The sequence below is a fragment of the Micromys minutus genome, assembly GCF_963924665.1.
Source record: "Micromys minutus genome assembly, chromosome: 16".
Taxonomy (NCBI): Eukaryota; Metazoa; Chordata; class Mammalia; order Rodentia; family Muridae; genus Micromys; species Micromys minutus.
In genome coordinates, this window is record NC_137985.1 from 50,468,757 (window position 1) to 50,492,509 (window position 23,753).

A 23,753-nucleotide genomic window follows, 5' to 3' on the forward strand; every position below is an offset into this window, starting at 1 on the left:
AAATCTCTTGTGAAGAATAAAAAGTAAAGTCATGGTGGTTGGAGAGAGGGCTCCATAGTGCTAGTTGGTGCTTGCTAGCTGAGCACCATTAGGTGCCCACCATTAATCCTAGCATCTGGGAGGCAGATCTCTGTGAATTTGAGGCCCGCATAGTCTAAACAGTAAGTTCTACATCAGCCTAGGCTGTATAAAGATACTTTGTATCACACAAAACAAACAAAAACCTGAGTGCCTACTGCTTTTGCAGAGGAATCAAATTTGGTTTCAGGATCCACACTGAACAGATCACAGCTGCATATAACTCTAGAGTCATGGAATATGACACCCTCTACATCCATACACATACACAAATATACATGCATCCTTACATGTACACACAGCATCTTTACACACACACATACACATGGTATCTTTATACAACACACACACACACACACATACACACACACACGGTGTCCTCACACATACATATTGCATCCATATACATGCACATGGCATTTTTACACATACAGCATCCTTACATACACATGGTATCCACACACACAAACACAGACAATAATAATAATGATGATAATAATAATAATAAAAGCAAATCTTCAAAAAGTAAGCCAAATGTTATTTATTCTGTCTCAAGTTCTACAGATATTTCTCCCTACATTGGTTTCACCTGCTGAATGAACTTATTTAATCTTCTGCCTTCTACACTTAGGTACTTAATAAATTAATTAATCCCCCATGTTCTTAATTGGTCAATGATAGAGCGAGGGCCCAGAGAGGGGACAAGGATGGTGGGATCTGGAAGCTTCTCTGTTACTCCAGTGGCTGGGAAAAGCATGGCAGATTTAGATTTGAAAGGAACTTTTCAGACCTTGGAGTCCTGCCAGAAGAAATGGGGAAATATGGTACCCCTCACATCGAGAGGACTGAACCACATGTCTGTTCTCCATTCCCTAGATGCGCTCCTGAAAGACTGGCCACATCTGCTGAGGTGGGCAGAAAAGAGACAGCATCCCAGTCACACTTGGGGACTGCAGAAACAGACACACAAGGGATTCCTGAGCTTTGCCCTGGCAAGGGTCACCTTGCGCAAGGTTTTCATAACTGTTAAACATTGGGTGCCTTCCTCAGTTGCTTTCTGTCTTATTTTTATTATTTATTCATTTTTATGGGTCTTTGTATGTAACCCTGGCTCACCTGAAACTCACTGTGTAGATCAGGGTATCCTGGGACTCACAGAGATCCATCCACCTGACTGTCCCTCCTGAATGGTGAGATTAAAGGTGTACACCGCAGTGTCTGACCTCGAACTTTTTTTTCCCTTGTGAGTCAAGATCACTCACTGAACCGGGAACTCACAGGTTCAGATAGGCTGGCTGACCACTGAACTCCACCCACCCCCAGAACTAATATTCCAGATGCTACCATCATGCCTGGCTTTTATGTGGGTGCTGGGATCTGAACTCAGGTCCTCATGCTTGAGCAGCAATCACCCACTAGGCCATCTCCTTAGCCCCTACAGTCTCCCCCCAATGACAGTAAATACATGCAAAACCCATCACTTCGACCACTCACAGCTCCATCGTCATTGCTTGTCCCCCTGCACCCTCTTGGGTGACTCTTTTTTCTAGGCTTCCTCAGAATCCGGCTTTCCTTAGAAACCCCGTTTCCATCTCTGACAGACAACGTCAGCTGACTGTTGGCTTCTCTTGCATATGGTAAGCAGTCAAGTAAGGACCAGCTGTATTTGCCTGTGAATTTCCTTTAAAGGCTCAGCCCTGAGAAAGGCCAGGCCTCTGACATTTCAGACAGCATGTCACCTGCTTTTAGCTACTGAAGGGCAGGGCAAGTGCCCACAATTCAGTGCATGTCTACTAGATTGCAGGCACAAAATCTATGGAGTCAGGCTAGAGAGATGTCTCAGTGGTTAAAAGCACTGACTACTCTTCCAGAGGTCTTAAATTCAATTCCCAGCAACTGCATAGTGGCTCACAACCATCTGTAATAGAATCTGATGCCCTCTTTTTGTGTGTCTGAACACAGTGACAGTGTACTCAAGTAAATAAAATAAACAAATCTCCTAATCTTGGAATGCTAAGGAGACTCAAGCTAATTTTTTTTCACACCCCCTCTCCCTTAACTGCAGAGGCCCTTGGTCCTCATAGGAATCTATAAACCTGAGTCGTCTCTGAACTTCTGCCAAAGATATTGTGGCAGCTGTTGGTCCTCAGAGCAAACCAGCTGCCATCTTTAACAGATCAGCTGAGCCTGTTGGTAAGAGTCAGTCACAGCTGGGTGTGTGGAGGGTTGACATTTCTCAGAGAAGGAGGGCTGGGGGGGGTGGTGGTGCATGGACTGTCATATAAGATTCCAGCTGGTTTACAATTCTTCTCTAACTACACATAGCCTAGGAGCCCCTGAGAATATAGACTGGGTGGGGGGCAGAGTAGCAATTGTGGTGGTTTGATTAGGAATGGCCCCCACATCTCATATACCTGACTGTTTGATCACGGGGAGTATAATTAGTTAACAGGGAATAGGAGGCATGGCCCTCTTGGAGGAAGTGTGTTGCTGGGGATGCGAATTGGGGTTTCAAATGCTCCTATCAGGCCCGGTGTCTCTTCCTCCTGCTCCCAGCAGATCTGGATCTGGGTATCCAATTCTCACCCTCTCCAGCACCGTGTCTGCCAGTGTGCTGCCGTGCTCCCCGACCATGATGGCAGTAGACTAAACCTCTGAAACCGTAGGCCAGCCCCCAACTAAATGCTGTCTTCTATAAGAGTTGCCATGGTCATGGTGCATGTCTTTTCACAGCAGTGGGACACTGGCTAAGGCAGTAACCAAAGGGGATCCATCTTAGATGCACACAGCCGTGGGAATCCACCTCTGCGGCCGTGGGGAACTCGCCATGCATTTCCCCTAGTGTCACTGTGTTGGGATCACCTACACGCCAGCAGCAGTCCCTTGCCCGTGCTTGGCAAGAGAACTCAGCAAACTCTTTGGATTCTCAGGGTGGACAAGGTAGACACCATTGATGTCTCATTGGGGAAGAAATCGACTCTGGGATTTTGAGTCCCAGTGTGTCCCTCAGGGAGATCCTGTGACGTGGCTGATCCCCGTCCCGGTCTCTGCCAGGGGCACACTCACCCTCTCGCTCCATTCCGTGAGGAACCAGCTCTTCGCACAGGGCCCCATGTCACAGTTCTCAATGTCGTTTGGTCTGAGCCTCATGTTGCACTCTTCGTCGTCCACCACGTCTCCGATGTTGCTCACACACTTCACGTCTCGGGTCCGCTGCCCCACGCCACAGGGCACCGAGCACTAAAACACAGCAGGCTTTGGTGTCGTGTCCTCACTGTCACCCAACCCCCAACAGATAATGTGAAGAGGACCCCTGTGTTGTTGGGTTCACCGCAATGCCTGTAATTCCCAGGGGAGAAAGTGATCATGGGAAATTACACTGTTCCTCTAAGGAACTTCTTGAATGGCATACTGGCCTGCTCTGGGCCTCAGTCTTTCCATCTCCAGGATGGGTGCACAGCACTAGAAGGCACTGGCTCAGACGGTAGTTGCTAACCTTCCCTTAACGCATGAAGGCATAGGGCAGGTAAAATCTGCAGGCACAGGACCCCCAGAGACTGGATACTGACCATGCACACTAGGCTGAATCACAGGTCCTAGTAGGAAAGGGTGGGTGTTGGAGGGGAGGGAAGGTCATGTACCGAGGTCCAGTCGGTCCGAATCTGCCACTCGCTGCAAATCTTGAGCTGACAGGTGCTGGTGGTTTCTGGCTTCTCCAGGTGCTGGCAGCGGTAGGGCTGCACTGTCAGGCTGCGGTTGGCATACACCTGGCGGCACAGGACCTGGCGGTGCTGCATGCCCAGGCCACAGGTCTTGCTGCACTCGGACCACTCCCCGATGTCCCAGCTGACTCATGGAGTGGATTGGGGGTGGACAGAGAGGGGAGACCATCGGTTAACACTGGGCAGGGGAGGAGCCCTCTTCCCAGAGCAGTGTCTAAATGTCCTGTGATTATGAGAAAGCCGGTAGGGTATGCTGTTTACCGTGACTTGACTGCCCAGATTACAGTTACAGAAGATGAGAAGGCACAGATGAGTTCTATTTAGTGATCAAAGCAGAACCCCTCAATGACACCCCCAAATTAGCTTAATTTCCCTATAATGCTAACCTACTTAGGGGCTGCCTGTATTTTATGGCCAATCCTCGCAATTAGTCAATGAATTATGATCAAACGTTCAGCATGTATTTGGATAAAAATTACAGTTTTCTTTAAAGCTTTGACCTTTTAGGACCTGTCCTAATCCATCTAAGGCGGTCTCACTCGTCACTCAATAACCCATTGCCCAAGCTCTCCTGACTCCTCCACGCCAACTTGGCACCGTCTGTATACTCAGCTCACGTACCAGCTTCCTTACTGGTTCTCGTATCTAAGGCCTCCCCTACTTTCCTGGATGGGCTTCCTGGCTAAGCTTATTGATTTGTTCCAGACCATCAGATCCCACGTTCCTCTAGAAAGGCAGGCAGGCTTGCTAAGGGTCTATACGCTGCACACAATCCCAGTCAGCGTTTGCACATCAAACTTAAATGGGGTTAAAATTCAAATGTATCTGACACTAAGATCTTATGGCTGTCAACCAGAAGGGACCTGGTGAGAGGTGACCAGGGAGGCCTCTTACAAGGCTGGGCAGGGAAAGAGGTTGCACGGTTCCTCTTCTGGGGTCGGCTTCATGGTGGAGTCACAGTGGTTGTCGGGAACTTCCTCGTGTGTGTTTCTGTGCACACAGCGGAAGATAGGGTACTGCGATCCTGCAACGACAAGGAAGATGCCCGAGGCTCACACCCTGGGATGCTGGGCTGTGGTGAAGATGAGCAGCCTGTGAACACACACGTGCACACAGAGACAGCAAAAGCGCTCACTAGTCAATGGGGTGAACATAGAGTGGGCACAAACAGAAACTCTCTCAAGTTCTGTAGGGGTGTCAGTGAGAGAATGTCCTGCAGGGTCTGGCTGGAAATAGAGAAATGGCCCGGCTTGGGTGTGTCTGTGTACGTGTGTCATGAACAGGGCTGTCCACCAGCCTAATGTGGAATGAACTGGCCTGCTAGCCAGGGGCATATAAGAGATTGAAGGGGAGGGGATTCAAGACTTATGGAAGACTACCTTCCTACTTTGTAACACATTTCCCATGATCCAACAGTGTCCCGATTCAGTGTTTTTAGCATCTGCCTGCTTCCCATGAGGCAGAGCTTCCCTGAATGGGCCGGTTCTGGTTCACCTCCTCAACCTCAGCACCTATCAGAGGTCCATCCAAGCTTGTAGCAATTTCCTAGAAAGCAGCAACTGCTTCATGTTTCTGTTTTGAATACACAGACTAGTTTCATTGCCTTAATAAGGACAAACTATTTTCTATAAAAAGCCAGTTAAGGGTAATTTCTAGGTCCCAATTCAATTTTGCCTTTCTCTCAGCTGCCACCTGCTGGCAGAACTTTAGTGTTACTAGAGGTCCTTATGAAGTCACACAAACAAGGCCAACACACAACTAACTCTTCCTAGGAAGAGCTTTGTAATTAATTTAAAACTATGCAGATTTGTGCTTCTAACTGGTTAAGCTACCCCCTTCCCCCAAGAACTGTAACTCACTACAGTTTAATTGTACCATGAAGGCTAACTTTTTTCTTTAAAAAATCATTTTAATTAATTAACTAATTTATTAATTATTAATTAATGATTTTTATATACACAGATGGTGCTTTCTGCTTACTTACATTTCCCACTCCCATTGTCCCTGCTCCCTACAGGGAATCCATATCTGGTGCTATAAATCCAGTTAAAACCCACGAGGTGCTGCTAGGCCCTAGGGGACCCTACTACTGTTGCCTGAGTCATCTCTAAAGCAATGGAGTGCTGAGCTGCCTGGCAAACACTTGTGTTCACACCCATTCGCCACTCTCCGTGTTAGTGAGGAAGATGCCCCTTCACAGTGGGTGTCGAGAACGCACAGACACACGGCTGTTCAAGAGACCGAGAGGATGTGATGGCCTGGGGCTCAGCCACAACTTTTAACGTAAGTGACTCAATGTCATCCACCATGATGTGGGGCAGTGATCCTTCAGGCTGGCCCCGTGTGACTCTTACACAAGGGGGAGCTTGTGTAAGAAATATGACAGTTTGTGAGAGAGTTTTGAGTCTGAAATAATCATCTGTTGAAATTACTGGGTCAGTAAATATGTATGTACATGTAGCTATAACTTATGACCAGTATTAAATATGTTCCAATTAAATCCAACTGTCTGCTGAGTTAAAAGCCGTTATGACAATAAAATTAATAGCAAAAAAAAAAAAAAAAAAAAAAAACCAAAACCAACCCTCTTCCCTCTCACTCGGTATTAAACTTTGTTCAGCAAAATGCCTATGTCCCTCCCATAGGATGTATTTTTATTTAAAGTTTTAAGATTGATTTATTTTTATGTGTATGGGTATTTTGGCTGCATGGATGTCTGTGCACCATATTTGTGCAGTGGCCACAGAGGCCAGGAGAGAGTGTCAGGTCCCCTGGAATTGGAATGACAGACAGTTGTCAGCAGCCATGGGGGTGTTGGAAATTGAGCCTGGATCCTCAGGAAGAGCGGTCAGTGTTCTTAACTGCTGAGCCATCTCTCCGGCTCCAGGAGATACTTTTAAAATTAAATTCAGCCAACATTAAGACGCTGTGCTAGGTTACAAAGATGAGTAAGACTCAGCCCACAGCCTGCAGTGTGCACTTGAAACCCAGCTATTAGAGGATTAGGCAAAGTTCTTAGGTAGCCGGTTCCTTTCCCTCTAGACCATGAGTCTAACTTTTCCACTTAGAGCTTTGTGGATGGAGAAGCTAAAGTAAGGTACCCCAACTGCTTGGCACGCAGAAGGGGAAACCTAATCCACACGGCACAAATGATACAGGATACGGAGGAACGCTCTGTGCCTGGGAAGATGGATCTTGCTTGGGGTTGTCTGGCAGACGGCCACCGCTTGCTCTCCTCCCATCTGACCGCTCTTACACGCACTGCTCTTTGTCCATGGTCCAGCTCCATGGAAAGGTACCAAACAGACGGAATGAGAGGCTCTCTGTCTCCCTGGTTCTGAGAAAACATCAGCTTGATAACTTTTGCCTCTGGTGACTGCAATGGTTTCTCTCTGTGGGTTAGCTTCAGTATCTGCAGAAAGGGGGACTGTCACTTGGCGTGTCTCCCATGATTCTTCTGTTAACAAGCAAGGACAGGGCGTAGGGACAGATGCTGGCTGGGCTTCAGGCGGTGGGAAGAACTGACATCAACTGTCCAGGCTCCCGTGAAGGTCAACACAGGAGCATAGCACATTGGGAATGAAAGCAGAAATTGGGGGACGGTGTTGAAGTCTGTGAGACACTATAAAGAGTTAGATAAAAAAGATGTGTCCAGAAAAAAATTGGGGAAAAGGGGAGAAATGCTGGAGAGATGGCTCAGAGGACAAGAGCTGTTCTTCCAGAGGTCCTGAGTTCAGTTTCCAGCAACCACATGGTGGCTCACAACCAACTGCAACAGGGTCCGATGCCCTCTTCTAGTGTGTCTGAAGACAGTGACAGTGTACTCACGTACATAACATAAATAAATCTTAAAAAAGAGTAATCTAAAAAAAAAAAAAGAAAGAGAGAAAATAAAAAATTAAGTAACCCCAGACTTAGAAACACAGGAACCACATCAGGAGGCTGGCAGAGACCTGGGCTGGAGGGCACACAGTGCGGCACACTTGTCACTGTGATGAGGACCAGCTTACCCAGGTGCCCTGTGCATCTGTATCGCACAGCCCATGCCCTGCCGGTCTGCTGCCACCACCTGTATGGGTGACCAGCCTGTAACCAAAGGGCTGCAGGTGGCCAAAGGTGGCTATGAATGTATGACTGTGGCACTTTGTAGATGACAACACCGTGGCGCAGTGTCAACAGTTGGAAGCGCTTGCTGGAAGGAGCAAAGGAGGTGTCTGCCGGCTCCTGCTGTCTGTCATGGAGGGGGAGGGAAATGTATCTGCTCATGCTCTCAAAGCACCCTTCAGAAACTTCCTGGCTTCAGAGCCAGGAGGATAAAGAGGAGAATGGGGCAGTCACCTTGGATATCTAGAGCAGGAAATGCCACGTGTGGCACACGCATCACACATGGGTATGCATATGTACAGGCTACATATCTGAAACGGATCATGTGGATGTTACATTTCATGTTTCATACTTCACATTCTGGTGTGTGTGTGTGTGTGTGTGTGAAAAGGTAAAGGCTGCCTTAGAAAAATGTGATTTGATTTGAACATACAAATTTACGTTCTTTGGACTGGAGAGGTGGCTCAGCAGATCTCTCCGTAAGATCAGCTCCTACCATGCTCATGGTGGTTCACAACCACCAGTTTTAGGGGCTCTGATGCCCTCTTGTGGACTCTTTGGGAACTTCAAACACGTGGTGCACATAAACTTATGTAGGCACATACACACTTTTTTTTTTTTTTAATTTAGAAAAACAAATTCATATTTTTTATGCTATTCACAGAGCATGGGCAAAGGCAAGAATAAAAGTATAAACACTATTCGTGTCTTTTCTGATAGTTGTGTACATTTAAAATGTGGTATCAATGTATCATGTGAGGAGCTCACACAGAGAAACATCATGAGCTCACCATGATACTGAGCACTGAGCTATGCAGCAGACATTCTAGCCAACTAAGGAATGTGTCCTGGAGTGATGTGAGTCCCTAGGAGAGGATGCTTATTTGACACATGCAGAGCCAGGCGGGCTGCAAAGTGAGGAGACACCTGCCCTGGGGCTTGGAATATCTGATGGTTAATATTGTAACCTTGGGAACCCACCTAGGAGAACAGCCTCTAAACATGTGTGTGAGGGAACTTCTCCATTAACTGAGGTGGGAAGACCCACCCTAACTATGGGCAGCTCCATTCCCTAGGCTTTGTCCTAGGCTGAATCACAAGGGGAAAGGGAGCTGAACACAAGCATCCATGGCCCTCTTCTTCCTGAAGGTGGATGCAAGGCGAGCAGCTGCTCCAAGCTTCTGCCGCCATGACTTCCTACCATGATCGACCCCCACACCGAGACACAACCAACCCGTCCAACCTCAACTTTGTTTCTTGTCATATCTTTTTGTCACAGAAACGGGACTAACATGGCATATGAAGAGGAGTGTGCTAGTCAGGTGCCTGGGGACAGTAATGGAGGGAGAGGAAGGCAGTTGGGGGGAAGGCTGGAGGCACTTTGATTCTGCAGTGTTTTCCCATCATGCCTGTTACAAAACAGAGAGGGGCCTGCTGGATGACCACCTGGGTGATGAGGTTCTTCCGGCCTTAGCTCACTATATCCACAAATCAATGTCATGCGGTTTCTACACAGGGCGGGGAAGAATCTTCTACACACATCACTCTGGACTGCAAACCATGCAGTGGCAGTTTCTTCTGCGCTCTCTGGGCACCGCACCAACTCATCAGTGGCACAAGAGTTGGCAAGGAGTCCCCTTGGATCTCAGGTTCCTTTGTCGGTGCTGAGATGCTTTGCCTATCTGTAATGCCTAGGATGGAATCTTATTAAAATGATCCTGGCCCCTTGTCAGAGTTACCGCTTGGCTGTCTGGCTCTGTGAAGACACAGTCTCCAGGCATCTCATTTCCCCACACAGACTTACAGCAGAAGCTGGCTCAGTCGCTCTTCAGGCCACATTCTCGGTTCACAGTCAGCACAGCAAAATGGGCGCAGTAAGAACTAATAACTTAATTCTCCAATTACCAGGTGGAATCAGTCCTTGTGGAACCATCAAAGCTTTGAGCATAAAGAATTCCACACACCCATTCCTATCCCCCCACCCCCAAATAAAAAACGAATCAAAGACTCAAATTCTAGTCCCCAAAGTCATTAGGTCAGTGCTTGTTTGAAAAAGATATCCTCAGATCCAAGACTCTCTGTCTGTCCGTCTGTCCACCTCTCCCCGCTCCGTGTTCACAGGTATAAATGTCAGAGGATAACCTGGCATACTGTTCTTTGTTTTCTGCTCGCCCCCAGGACAGACTTTCTTTGTTGTTTCCTGCTGTGTAGGCCAGGGTAGGCAATTTGGGCGTTTTCACATCCCTGTCTCCCATTCTCTGTAGGGAGCTGAGACTGTAGGGGCTTATGCTCCATGTCCAACTTTTATGTGGGTTTTGGGATTTGAACTCAGATCCTCATGTTTGCATAGCAAGTGCTCTTATACACGGAGCCATGTCCCCAGTCCAGGTTCAAGACTCTTGAAGAGAAACAAAACAAAACACCCCAAACAACAACTAATCATCAAATCAATGTCTCAGGTGGGTTTCATAGACTTCCCTGTGTGAGGAATCTTGGAATGGGGTGCGGCTTTTGTTACTATAGTAACATCTCCTCAGAGGACATCTGTTTCAGAGCAACAACAGAGTAAGATGCCCCCAGTCTTTACAGGAAGAAGATTCTAACTATACAGCTCATGGTGTTTCCTTGCAAGGATGATTGTAAGTCACCCCGACAGAGGCAGAGTCAATTTCCAGACCACGGGGTGTAGCAGTCACACAAGGGTTTCCAGAAACCACTTTCCCCATCTCTCCTGACTTTGGCCAAAGGAAGGGCCTGGATGTGTGTTATATCTAGACCTACTGTGGACCCCTTCATGCATGTCACCCTTGATATAAACCTGCAGCCACGCTGTGCTTTGAGCCCATCCAAGTGCCATTTTATCTAAGTTCACTGAGCTGCCACCTTCCTCCTCAGTCCTATACTATCTGCCTTTTATTTTATTTTATTTTATTTTTTTGGAAAGAGGCTGCATGCTGCCTCTGGCACACGAGCTCCCTTCTCAAGTTGGTAGAGGAGGGGCTTTTCTCTGGTTATCCTGACTGACTGGGCAAGGACACTGGATGAACATGGGATTAAAATTTTCATCAGGAGAGTACTAAAGGGAGGGGAGGAAGATGAACGCTTGCAGTGAAGGGCGGAGAGCCTGGACACGTTGCTTTTCCCCGAAACCTTTAGATCATGACATTCACACCAGCCATCTATCAACCTGACTTCTCCATTTTTAGACTCCGAAGTGTGTGTGCCTGTTCTCTGATTGTTGACCACAGGGCAAGCTCAGCTTAGATCTATGCTAGCTGTTTATTTATTTATTTATTTATTTTGAGACATGGTTTCTCTTGGCTGTCCTGAAACTCACTCTGTAGACCAGGCTGGCGTCAGACTCAGAAATCCACCTGCTTCTGCTGGGATTAAAGATGTGCACACCCACAGCCTTGCTCTGTACTTTTTTAAAATTGTATTTGTTGAGTAGCTTCTGGGACACAATCTTGAGGCCTAGTAAGACTCTGCCTGAGTGTTTTCTACGCTTGAGACCTTGAGTCATGAAGGCCCCGTGTGGTTCTGTGTGCTAGACGCCCTGGTTTACTGTGTCAGTGTGGCCTCTGGGGTGCTAGTGTGAGGCCTGGTAATGCTTTTGTAAACACCTGTGCACCGAAGGTTGGGTGAGCACCTCTGGTTGGTTGTCTTTGCTGGAAGGGAACCCCTGGAAACTGGTTTCCTGGACTTAAACCGTGTGTCCCCTTGCTCACTCAAATCTTTTTCCTCCACTGTGACAAATGGGTGGGAACACAGATTTCCTGAATCTTTAAGTCTTACTACTGGATGGGCCTGTGGGTTACCTTGGGAACCGCTAACCCAGTATGTCACATGACCAAGCCATCTTGTAGGTGGTTCATACTGGTGAGGGGCCGCACCATCCGCTGGGCCCTCCCTTATCTGCCTGGCATGGGATTTTCACACGGCTTACCTTTCCCGCAGGTGGTGGAGCATTCTGTTGTCCCCAGCTGTTTCCAGTTGTGGTCCCGGTTTCGCCTTGGGGGCTGTGGTGCAGGAGGCACCAGGTTGTCTGGTCGGTGGGAAGGGAATCTCTCCGGATGCCTGACTGGGAAAGTCTGCTCGGATTCTGAAGTGAATACCTCAGGGGCCTCGGCACGGGAGTCTTCCTCCTTCTCCTGGTTCTTCTCCCTCTCTGTGTCCTCCTGGCCTCTGTCTTCCGTTCCCAACTGCCCGTTGAAAGGCTCTCCTAGGAGAGGCAGCACACACCCAGAAGTGAGATGCCTTTGCACACTGAGTTGAACAAGGATGAAAAAGGAGAGTGCTTCACCACGGGACAGGATGCAACAGGAGCTCATTTGAAATGACGGTGGTATTTTAGAAAAGGAAATACTCATTTCTCGCATATTTAAAACGTTATTAAAAATCAGTAATAAGGGGCTGGAGATAGGGCTCATTGGTTAAGAGCACTGACTGGTTTGGTAGAACACCCAGATTCAATTCCCAGACCCATATGGTGGCTCCCAACTATCTATGACTCTGGTTCCAGGAAATCCAACATCCACTTCTGGCCTTCTGGAGTACCAGGTAACACATGTGGCACACAACAAAATATTTATATGTATAAAAAATGTGTAGAAAAGAAACTAGTAAAGAATTGTCAAAAGCCAGGGGAAGATGGTCTCCCTCCCCAACAAACATACAAACAGCCAAAGGCCATAAAAAAATTCTCTCACCTTCACTCATAATGGACATATCATCTCTGACGACATGGACCAGGAAACCCTCAACTCTTTTTGACCTCATGATAAGAGTTAGAGGGTTTGGAAGCTCATGTCCCTAAGCCCTCTCTCTGCTGGAAGCCGACATCCACTTCTTCAGTGTGCACGAGCTTACCAACCAACAGAGGCCAACTTGTGGAGAGCAGTCTGACACCAGGCTCTAAATCTTAAATGCACATACTCTTTGACCTTCTCGTGCCCTTTCTAGAATATTTATCCTACACATGGTCTCATTCTTTGACATAAAGCTGTGTCTACTAAAATGATGGCTACTAAAATATCGTATGCCATATCGAGACAACAGACTTCAGTGTGCCCAGACAGTAAAAATTAGATGACATCACAGCACAACCATGAAATGAAGTAAAAAAGAACACAGCATATATATATATATATATATATATATATATACACACACATACATATACATATATACATACATATATATACACATATATACATACATACACACATATATAAATGGTCTAACCCAGCAGCATGACTGATGTGTCATTTGCTGAACAAAGATGCATGGACTTTGGCTTTGTGCACACACAGACACACATGCATGCAGAGCACACAGACACACGCATGTGGAGAGATGTGGCAGGTCACTTTCGAGATATGGGGTCTCTGTTTCTGTTCCTCTTCAAGTCTGAAAGGTAGCCGTGCTCCTGGATTTTCTTGCTTATTATAACAGATAATGAAAGCTGTTTGGTTTGAGGGGTCCTTCCCTTAGCATAGTGCACCCCTGGGTTCTCAGGGAGGGGAAAGCAGAGCTCCCACGAGCATCAACGGTGGGCAGGGCAAGGGCAGAGCAGAGAAGGCCGTTCTAGACAGAGATGTTCCAACGGCCTGTTGTATTTCCTGAGCACCAGGGACCCCAGTGTGGACCACACAATGTCCTTGGAGCCATACCACATCTAAGGGTGACATTGGGGGTCAGCCCTCAGTCTCACCCTCTACTTTTGCCCCCAGCAGAAGTTCCATGAGGCTGCTCCTGTGAGCTCACCAGCAGAGTCAGTGCGGAGAGGCAGGGTCTACATGTTGTTTTAGCCCATCCCAGACCCCAGGGCCTTTCCTTAAGCTTGCTGCAAGTGTATGTATAATGCACAGTCATCAGTCTACAGCCTCCGGGTTGACTAAGATCGAATGTTCTGCTGACTTCAGAAGAGCGAATGTTCAGGTTGGTTTTGAACTAACTAACCAAAAACAACGATATTCGATATGTAGAGAAATGCTCAAATGATCTGCAGAAATGCTGTATTTTTTTTTTTTTTTTATAGAAAGGGGTGAGGCAGAGATTCATCGCACTGGTAAGAGACAGTCCCTCTGACAGGAAAAGGGAATTAAAAGCTGATATTTTTTTGTTTTGTTTTAATTTGTGTTATTACTACTTGCCTGTGTATATGTGTCCATATGCACCAATCTGTTTACATGTATGTGAATGCACATGCGTTAGAGTGCATATACACATGTATGTAGAGGCCAGAGGTTGATATCAGGAGTCTTCCTTGACTGTTCTCTACTGTAATAGGACAGGGTCTCACAGCCAAACCCAGAGCACACTGCTGTATCCGCTCTAGCAGCCTGCCTGCTCTGGGATCCTCTGCCTCAGCCTCCTGGGCACTGGCATTGCTGCCATGCCCACTTGGCAGTCAAGTTGAACCCTGGTCCTCTCCTTGCTGGGTACACAGCCCTCATGTTATTTTGGGAGCAGTTCTAGGTGGGCAGGGAAGAGTCACCATGTTGGCTTTGGAGGTTGAGGAAGGGGTCAGAAGCCATGGAGGCTGATGTTTCTAGAAGCTGAAACATGAGAGAAAAGGATTCTGCCTGGAGCACCTTGATCTTGGCCTCATTCAAAAACCCTTTAGACACCTCTAACCTTCAGAACTGTAAGACCACTCCCAGCATCTTGTTCTGAGTTACTGGTTGGAAGGTCGTTTGCTACACTAGCAATCGGAAGCCAACATAATCATCTCAGATGTGGGGTCAGGGTGTCGAACTGTGGCTTAGCATCAAGTGAACAAAATATCCCACCAATGAGGCTTAAACAGAGAAACATGTTCTGATATCAAGTCCACTAACTTGGAATATGTGCCCACAGGATTTCTCTGCATTGTCCAGGACACAGAGGGTAGAGGCACAAGAAGAGAGAGAGGAAAGAGAGTGTTAGGAGAAAGTGACCCAGCTTGCTTGGTGGCAAAACAAGGGACTTTACCTGGTCTCCTGTGCAGTGGCACCTGTGGGCTGATGGCATTATTCCCCATGATCACGTACTCATAGTGGACTCCTGGGTTGGGCTGCTGGTGTATCATCTGAGAATACAAAGTCAATGTTACCACAGCCTGCACACACACACCCCTTTCCTTTAGCCCTGGTCTCAATAATCTAAGTGGTACTGTTGTTAAATGTCACAAATTCCCATCTAGTTACACCAACAAACCAACAGCTTATAGGAGGTTACTTCCAGTGTCTTCTCGTGGGTGGCCCTTGGAGAATTAAAGACTTCATGTGCACATGAATTAGAAGAAAAGTGGGTGAATGGCCAAGATTTGATGAAGATGAACGTTGAGGTTTTATAAAGTCCAATTGGACTGTGGGAGAACCTGGGGCTGGCGGCCATCTTAGCCAGGGCTTGGATCAACGGCTTCGAAATGTCCTAAGATCTTTATACTGCAGAGGAACCTGTTTGAGTGCTATGTGGTGGCAGTCAAACAAAGATCAGACCTGAGCGGGGCTGGCCTAGAGTGGTAAGGGTCCTTTAATGTCCTCGACTAGGCCGGTAAGTCAGCTCCAGTCCTCAGTCCTCTTCTGGCTGCCTGGTCTCACTCATTTTCCCCCACAGAAAGCCCCAAAACTCTAGTGAAATAGGGTGGAGAACCAAAACCCAGGCCAAACAAAACAAAAACAACAACAAAACCCAAACCAAAAAAAAAAAAAACCCAACCAAACACAAAAACACACACACACAAAACCCAAAACAAACACCCCTCCAAACAAAAACAAAACTCAAAAGATCTCTCTCTCTCTCTCTCTCTCTCTCTCTCTCTCTCTCTCTCTCTCTCTCTCTCTCACACACACACACAAAGACCAAACAAAAACCAAACAACAACCCCTGCCACTCAAAACAAAACAAAATAAGCCAAAACATATGAAAGTGTAAATCATATTCTTTGAGGAAACAATGGGTCATATTCTTTGAGGAAACAATGAGAAAACCAAGCAAGCAAGCAAAGAAGAAAATCCACAAGTGATGGGGACTGCAGGCCGGGCGGAGGGCGGAGGTCTGGGGCAGAGGCACAGATGGTTGGGCCAGGCCGGCAGGATTACGCTCTCTACCAGTGAGCTCACAGCTGTTATAGTAGGTAGGTAGACAGACTGGAGCAACAGCACCCAAATCTACAGCTTAACCGGGAGGCAAGCAAGGGGACGCTGTCTTGTTGGTATTGCTGCTCTGTAAGATGGTTCTTGCGACTCAGTGCCAGTGTCTAGATCTCTTGTTTTAATTTCTTCATCAGGGGAGAGGAGGATTCTCATTGGTTCTTGTGGTCTTGTAGCCCTGCCCTTACCCACGAGTCACGCTTGCATTTCCCCCACCCCCCACTTTCTTCTCACCGGTGACTTGTTTCTTGCCTATCGGTCACCCAGAGGCAGGCAGATGTGAGAAGCACGTGACTCCTCACACCACAGACCAAGACCAACTCATGGGCGCTGCAGAAACCTGGTGCTGATCAGGGGACCCCTGAGGGACACTGTTGTGTGACTGCAGATCCTTGATGTCTACTCCAGCCCTTAGGCCCGTTTCTCCTCCTGCCCTCTCCTGTGCCTCTTTTCTGTGAGGAAACATACTAGATTCTGCCACTGACAACCCTCTTCTATCTATGGGGTTACTGTTGCCCACCTCTCCTGGACCACCCACAGGAGGCTGTTCTCAAGCAACGCCTTCACCTCTGATACCATTCAGATTTACCCAGAGTCAACCAGCCAACTGGATGACTCCCAAAGAAACACCCCGAAGGAACTAAAACAGGGCTTCCTTTGTAGTTTCCAGCCTGCTATCCCTCAAGAGAAACAGACCAGAACCCTAGAGCTAGGAGCTCTATTTCTGAAGCTTGGACACAGCAGACGTTACAGAGACCAGTGGGGCTCTGGGGATAGTAGGTATCTGTGTCTTCATTTTAAGCTTTTGTTTCTTGACACCCTTTGCCTCTTCATCTTTTCAGAACTGGATTCTAGTAGCCCAGTGTGAGTTCAAAAGCATATGAGTGCATGTGGAGGTCAGAGGTCAACCTTGGGTGTTGGACCAACCATGGTATTTGAGATAAGGTCCCTCACTGGGACCTGGGGCTCTCGCATTAGGCTAGGCTGGCCGGCCGTGGAGTCCCATGGACCCCCTGTCTCTGCTTCCACGGATCTGGATTTACACATGGGTCACCACACCCATCTTTTCCGTGGGTGTTGAGGCTGGAACGCAAACCCTCATGTTTGCAAGAGTTTATATACGGAGTGCCTCAGGCCCCTCTAGTAGTTTCTTTTTAAAAAAACCATTAAGAACAATTCTTGGCCAACTGAATATTCTGGCTTCAAGTAAAGTAGTCACAGCCTTGTGTGTGTGAAGCAGGGAACCGCAGCTGAAGCTTCACCTTTCATCTGGGGTCATCTGGAATGTTCCTCCAACATTCGCCTCGGCAGGGTTGAGGAGGTTGAGCCTGTGGGCTGCTTTGCACTTGGCATTTTCTTTCTCTTGCCATACAAGAAAACATGCCAAATTAGCGCTGGGAGGAAAGAGCTTGGAGGAACTCCAGGCCTCGTGAAACAAGGGGGTTTGTTTGCCTCTGATTCGGTTCAACAAGTAAGATTGGTTTTACTGGGTCCATAAACTCCGAAGGCAATAAAGCACCTGGTAGAGTTTATGGTTTCTGTGAGCCTCATATGTTCAGAGGTAAATGTCAAAGATCAATGCCAAGCGCTGGAAGGAGTCCCTCAAACCGGCTTCAGTCCGATGATTTTATCGAGCCTGGGCAAAGATGTTTTGCTTATTTAAAGTGTATTCTTTGGAAGCAAGAGAAGCCCAAACCCAGAGGGCACCCCAAGACCCCCCTCAAACTCACATAGACATCCAGGATTTCATTAGTGGGTCCTTCAGCCAAAAAGGACTCCCCAGCAGTGCTGGAGATCTCGTTGGGCCGCTTGTAGGTGAACATCGTCCCTGCGCCCTCGTACTTCCCCGGGCGATCGATCGCCCAGTTCCCGTTGATGATGGAGCGGCCAGAGCGACTCCGCAAGGCTGTGGAGACAATGAACCAGTTTCTTTGGTAAGCTCAGGTGTGCATAAGGAAGCAGTTTGAAGACCCAAGTCACTCAGCTAATGGCCCGGGGGCATGTATGGTTTGAAAGCTCAGCACCTCAGACTTGACCACTCCCTTGCCTGGACCATTTCCTTCCAAGGGCGAGTGCGCACATGACCGTAGAAGGACCGTGAAAGATTCCGATTCGTGGGAGAGGCTGGAGCACAAAAGGATGCATAACAGAGGGGGAAAGAGAGTTAGACACAGGAAGAGAAATTAAACGATGCCCCCTGTCATTACTGAGGCTTCTGTGCTCCTGACCACGTGCTGATTTTGGCTCAGTTCAGCTCTTGTGGTGGTGGTGTTTGCTCTTTTGTCTTGCTTTTAATATAATGAAGCATAAATTTAAAATTTATAAAAATTTTGAGAGTCCTGGCTTTTTCTGTTAGGAAGGCATGTTAATACTGGCCCAATGTTATCTCAGGGCCTCAGACAACAGGAGCTCAAAGCAATGTCTGCCTTTCTTTCTTTCTTTCTTTCTTTCTTTCTTTCTTTCTTTCTTTCTTTCTTCCTTCCTTCCTTGCTTCCTTCCTTCCTTCCTTCCCTCCTTCCTTCCTTCCCTCCTGTTTCTGCTGTGGGTAGCTGCGCAGAGGCTCACACAGCTGGTCAGAGTGGCTGCTGTGTGTCCAGTCCTAAACCAGACATGTGCATCAAACCCCCAAGGCTCAGGTCACATCCTGGGGAAAGAAGCGAGAATGCGAGGGTGCCAAGAAACGCTGTCTTCTGGACAGGACATGGCCATTGCTCTCATGTATTCATTCACGGTCATCTGGACAAGAGGAAGCCAACAAGGACGGCTAACAGCCAGGCAGGCAGCACTAACTGGACTAAAAAAAGATTTTTTTTTTTTGATTTCCTTTGGCTTCTGTCCAATGGTCCATTGAAAGAGATTAAAGTGACTGTCAGGAGTACTTCCATGTTGCTAAGTCTGCTCCTGGGTATTAGCTCATCTTACTCTCGGTGGTTCTCCCCAGTGCTTTTCTCTCATCTAAAATGTGCCCTTGCCTCTTGGACTCAATCTAAAGACCAGCCTAACCTTGAACACAGAGATCTGCCTACTCTGTCTCTGGAATGCCAGGATTAAAGGGCACTTCCACTGCCCAGCAACCTCTGAATCCTACTCATGCCTTAGATGCTGGTTTCCTCTGGAGTGTCTTCTGCCCAGCCCACTTCTTCCCTCCCATGTTCTAGGATATACAGAGCCTCCCTGCACAAATGACTATCATCCCTTTGTCTCTCACTAAGTTCCAAAAAGGCCAAGCCCCTGATGTTTATCCACAGAAGAACATCAGACTGCTTGCCATATAGACATTTGCTGAACTAAGGGTACTTGAGAGGAAAAACAAATGAAGGAAAAGGTAGTTAGGGAAAGAATAACAAACAGACCATTCACAAAGAACCAAACCAACACATTCCACATAAATGAAGTGGATCTGGATCACACTAAGAACATTCAATATTACCAATATTTTCAGGTACAAAATAAGCAAGTACCCATAATGCAGTTGATGGGAATGTAACTTGGCTCTGCCACACCAGAGGGCAATTTGATATCACTGTTAAAACCCCATATGTCCTTTGGCCCAAGAGGTCTACTTCTAGAAAAGTTCTTGATTTATATTCCTGCAAGTATACAACATGTTTATGATGATGATGCTATTCAAGTGTACAAAGGATCCTAATGTCTATCGGTAAAAGATTGCATCAGTAAATTATAATGCTTGATATGCACACAACGGGAACTCTGATGCCCTTCAGTGAAAGAGAGGATTCTGGGTATAGGAAAGAACTCCATAATACATTTTAAAAAGCTATATATGTATATACGTATGTCTGTCTGTCTGTATTTATGTATGTACGTATGATGTGTTCATGAATGTGCTTGTGTGTGCCATTATGTACTTGTGGAGAGTAACTTGGTAATGGGATCTCATCACCACTATATACACCAGGCTCTGTGGTCCATGGGCTCCTAGGGGTTTTCCTGTCTTTGCCTCCCATCTTGTTGTAGGAACACCAGGATACAGATGTGTGCTGCCACACCGGCTTATATGTAGCTTCTTGGCTGGACAATATAGCTGACCTGGTGAACTCCAAGTCCAGTGAGAAATCCTCTTCCAAAAAATAAGCTACTGTCAAAAGATAGCCACTGTCAGTCTCTGCCCCCCCCCACATGCACATTTACACATATGTGAGCAAGCCACACATATACAAATTTTGAAAAAAGAATCCTAATGTTAAAACCACCCTCCTTTCATCAGGAATAAATCATCTGACATGTGCAAAGCTGAATACCAATTCTGTCGACAAAACAAGACTCGGATTCATCTGAGCAGACTGGATCCAGTGTGATAGAACACCCTAAGCATGGTTCTTGTTAAACACACACAGACTTGCCAATCCCTCCGTTCAGATTTACTTTGGTGTTTGTCTTAGTCAGGGTTTCTATTCCTGCACAAAGCATCATGACCAAGAAGCAAGTTGGGGAGGAAAGGGTTTATTCAGCTTACACTTCCACACTTCTGTTCATCACCAAAGGAAGTCAGGACTGGAACTCAAGCAGGTCAGGAAGCAGGAGCTGATGCAGAGGCCATGGAGGGATGTTACTTACTGACTTGCTCCCCTGGCTTGCTCACCTGCTTTCTTATAGAACCCGGGTCTACCAGCCCAGGGATGGCACCATCCACAATGGGCTGGGCCCTCCCCCCTTGATCACTAGTTGAGAAAATGCCCTACAGCTGGATCTCATGGAGGCATTTCCTCAACTGAGGCTCCTCAACTCCAGCTTGTGTCAAGTTGACACAAAACCAGCCAGTACAGTGTTCTACCTTTGGACAGATTTAAATGTGTGTTCTACAATGAGCCATGTCACACTAGGACTGGAAGTCAGAGGGTCTCTGAGTAAGGAGGCTGGGGTCCCTTGGGCACTCCCTGATCACAGGCTGCAAGGGCTCAACTAAAGGGAAATGCCACGGCTTTGTTCTTATCTCATTGCTTAATTGTAGCTAAGTATGGCTCATTATCATTCTTTAAAATGTCAGAACATTTGATTTATTCTGACTCCAAATTTCCTTTGAATCCTTAATGACTTAAGAGAGTCTCTGTGTTGTTCACCCTCAAATAACACAAGAGATGGAACCAGGCTGTGGTTTAAGTCAGGAAAGAAGCCAAGCCAAGCAGTGGGGTAGCAGTGAAGAAGGCAAAGCCTGGAAGTCTGGGAGGCCCCAAGCCTCCTGGCAGTAATACAACATGAAGAGAGAGGCCGGTCTTATTTCCATGGAGTACTGAGGATCTTGGGAAGGGGTGGCATTTGAGCTTGGCACTGCAACAAGGGAACTGAGTCCTTTAGACAGAAAGATGGACAGACGGAAGACAGACAGACAAGACAGACAGACAGATAGACAGACAGGATGGCTGGAAGTACACTGGAGGGCATCTCAGTTCAGATCTCCATTGCTTCAGTAAGACAGCATGACCCAAAGCAACTTGGGAAGGAAAAGGTTTACTCCAGCCTACATGACACCGTACAGTTACCAAGGAAAGCCAGGGCAGGAACTTTAGGTAGGGTAGCAACTTTAAGGCAGGAGTTGATATGGAGGCCATGGAGGGGTGCTGCTTACTGGTTTGTTCCTTATGACTTGCTCAGCCTGTTTTCTTACCACACCAAGGACAACCAGCTTAGGAGCCATACTGCCCACAGCAGCCTGGGCCCTCCCACATCAATCACCAGTAGTCTAGAGCATGCACCACAGACTTGTCCGTAGGCTGATATGGTAGGTGCAATCTCAGCTGTAGTTTCCTCTTTGGAAATGACACTGGCTGTGTCAGTTTGAAATAAAACTCTCCAGCACAGAGGAACCGTGGCCTGTTGTGGCCGGATCAGTAACCTAGGGTGTACCGTGAGACTCTGTAGATAAGATTGGAAGAGAGAATTCTAGAAGGGAAGACTCTGGGCACTGGGAGCCATGGAAGGCTTCAGATGAGGAGATCCAGGCTGAGGAGCCAAGCCTGGCTACACTGTCAGAAGACAGACACATAGAAAGTTCAATTGTCCTTTCTCATTAGAAACACATCCTGGGCATCTAGAATTTCTCCCCTATTCTCAGTCTCAGCTCAAGACAAACTCTGCTCTTCGGGCTGAGATAAATCCATTTGCTACACAAACCCACCCAACAGAAGGGATTCTGGGAAGGTTACTCCAGTGATAGGTCTTACAGAAACTCAGCTCTAATGATAGACCTAGTATCTTCCTCTGATGAGCTCACTTCCCAATGCCCATCTTTAAAGGATATCATCCCATTACACAGGCTCAAATTCTGACAAACATCTTGGTATCTTGTCTTTCTTCCTCCCTGGCCAGGCACTTTACCACTTTCTCCTGTAACCTGCTGTCATGTTGGTCTCCTCCTTCCCCTCTTGTCCAGCTACCTCAGACATTCAGGGCCCCTTGGTCTCACATCCAGACCACAGCAGAGGTCTGACCATGGGTCTCTCTGTATGCTGCCCAGCACTATTGCTTCCTCTGCCTATCCTCTGCTGACAGCTTCCCGTGCCTAAATGACAAAGCTCACTGTCCTCTGGTTTGTGGTCAAGGCCTTGTGTGCTTTGACCTGTTAACCACTCACACAGCTTTCTCACTGTGAGTTTCCCCTCAGGGCAGGAGTGTGGTTTGGTTGAGTATTTCAACCAAATGTCACTGAGCAGATCCTATTGAATGATGTCTTCATCTCCCTGGAGTCAAGGTCAAGTGCTGGCCCTTTAAAATACTGCCAGCCACCTATCTGTTGGCCTGACACTAGCTCTCAACTTGTCAGAAGCACAGATCATTAGACAGCAATACACACACACACACACAAACACACACACACACACACACACACACACACACACACACCCACACCCTCAGAAGGAGCCTCCTATTCCAAGTACATGTGTTAATTAGAGTATACATACAAACACATATCTATACTAATTCTTTATTCTAATCAATTTTTCCAAAGGCCACTCAATGCTGGAATTTCGGGTACCCTTTTAAATTACAAAAATTGATAGTTAAAGCTAACTAAAACTAACTAAAAGTAAGTAGTTAAAGCTCAAGTTTGAATCTGCTTACCCATTCATGAGCCGACAGTGATGTCTTGGTCAGTGTTCTATCGGTATGAAAAAGACACCACAACCATGGCAACTCTTATAAAGGGAAGCATTTATTGGGGCTGGCTCACAGTTTCAGAGGTTCAGTCCATTATCCTCAAGGCAGGAGCACGGCAGTGTGCAGACAGACATGGTGGTTGAGAGTTCTACATCTGGATCCACAAGTAGCAGGAAGAGAGATACGAGGACTGGTTTGGGCTTTTGAAACTTCAAAGCTGACTCCTGTGGCCCACTTTATCCAACAAGGCCATTCCAACTCCAACAAGACCATACCTCCTAATCCCTTCAAATAGTCCCACTCCTAAGCATTCCAATATCTGAGCCTATGGGGCCCATTCTTACTCAAAGCACAGGTGGGAGGCGTGGTGTTGAGAATAACCACACCAGGCCTAACTAAAATGACACCAGAAAGATACCACGTCAGGTCCCCACACACGTGGTGCTCTGGCAGAACACCACTGAGCAAGTGAATGTCTTTCTCACAGGCAAATGTGAACTTTCCAGGGCTCCTGGGGGAGGGGCTTTTGCAGTGCTAGTGGAGTGAGTTTACCTCTAGTCTACCTGGGAACTCAGACTAAATCTTCAGGGACTGA

General features: G+C 47.2%; 1 protein-coding gene across 1 annotated transcript in view; it reads right to left on the reverse strand.

Moving 5' to 3' along the window:
* The window catches only part of THSD4 (thrombospondin type 1 domain containing 4), a gene marked incomplete at both ends in the record, with an annotated part of 155,893 nt that overhangs the window by 13,440 nt on the left and 118,700 nt on the right, over positions 1-23,753 (reverse strand). Inside the window, 6 exons of the mRNA XM_080929924.1 lie at positions 3,145-3,318; positions 3,720-3,924; positions 4,695-4,824; positions 11,851-12,126; positions 14,880-14,976; positions 17,773-17,948. Of these exons, the coding sequence (XP_080786050.1) occupies positions 3,145-3,318; positions 3,720-3,924; positions 4,695-4,824; positions 11,851-12,126; positions 14,880-14,976; positions 17,773-17,948 (1,058 nt within the window). The remainder of the gene's footprint in view (positions 1-3,144; positions 3,319-3,719; positions 3,925-4,694; positions 4,825-11,850; positions 12,127-14,879; positions 14,977-17,772; positions 17,949-23,753) is intronic.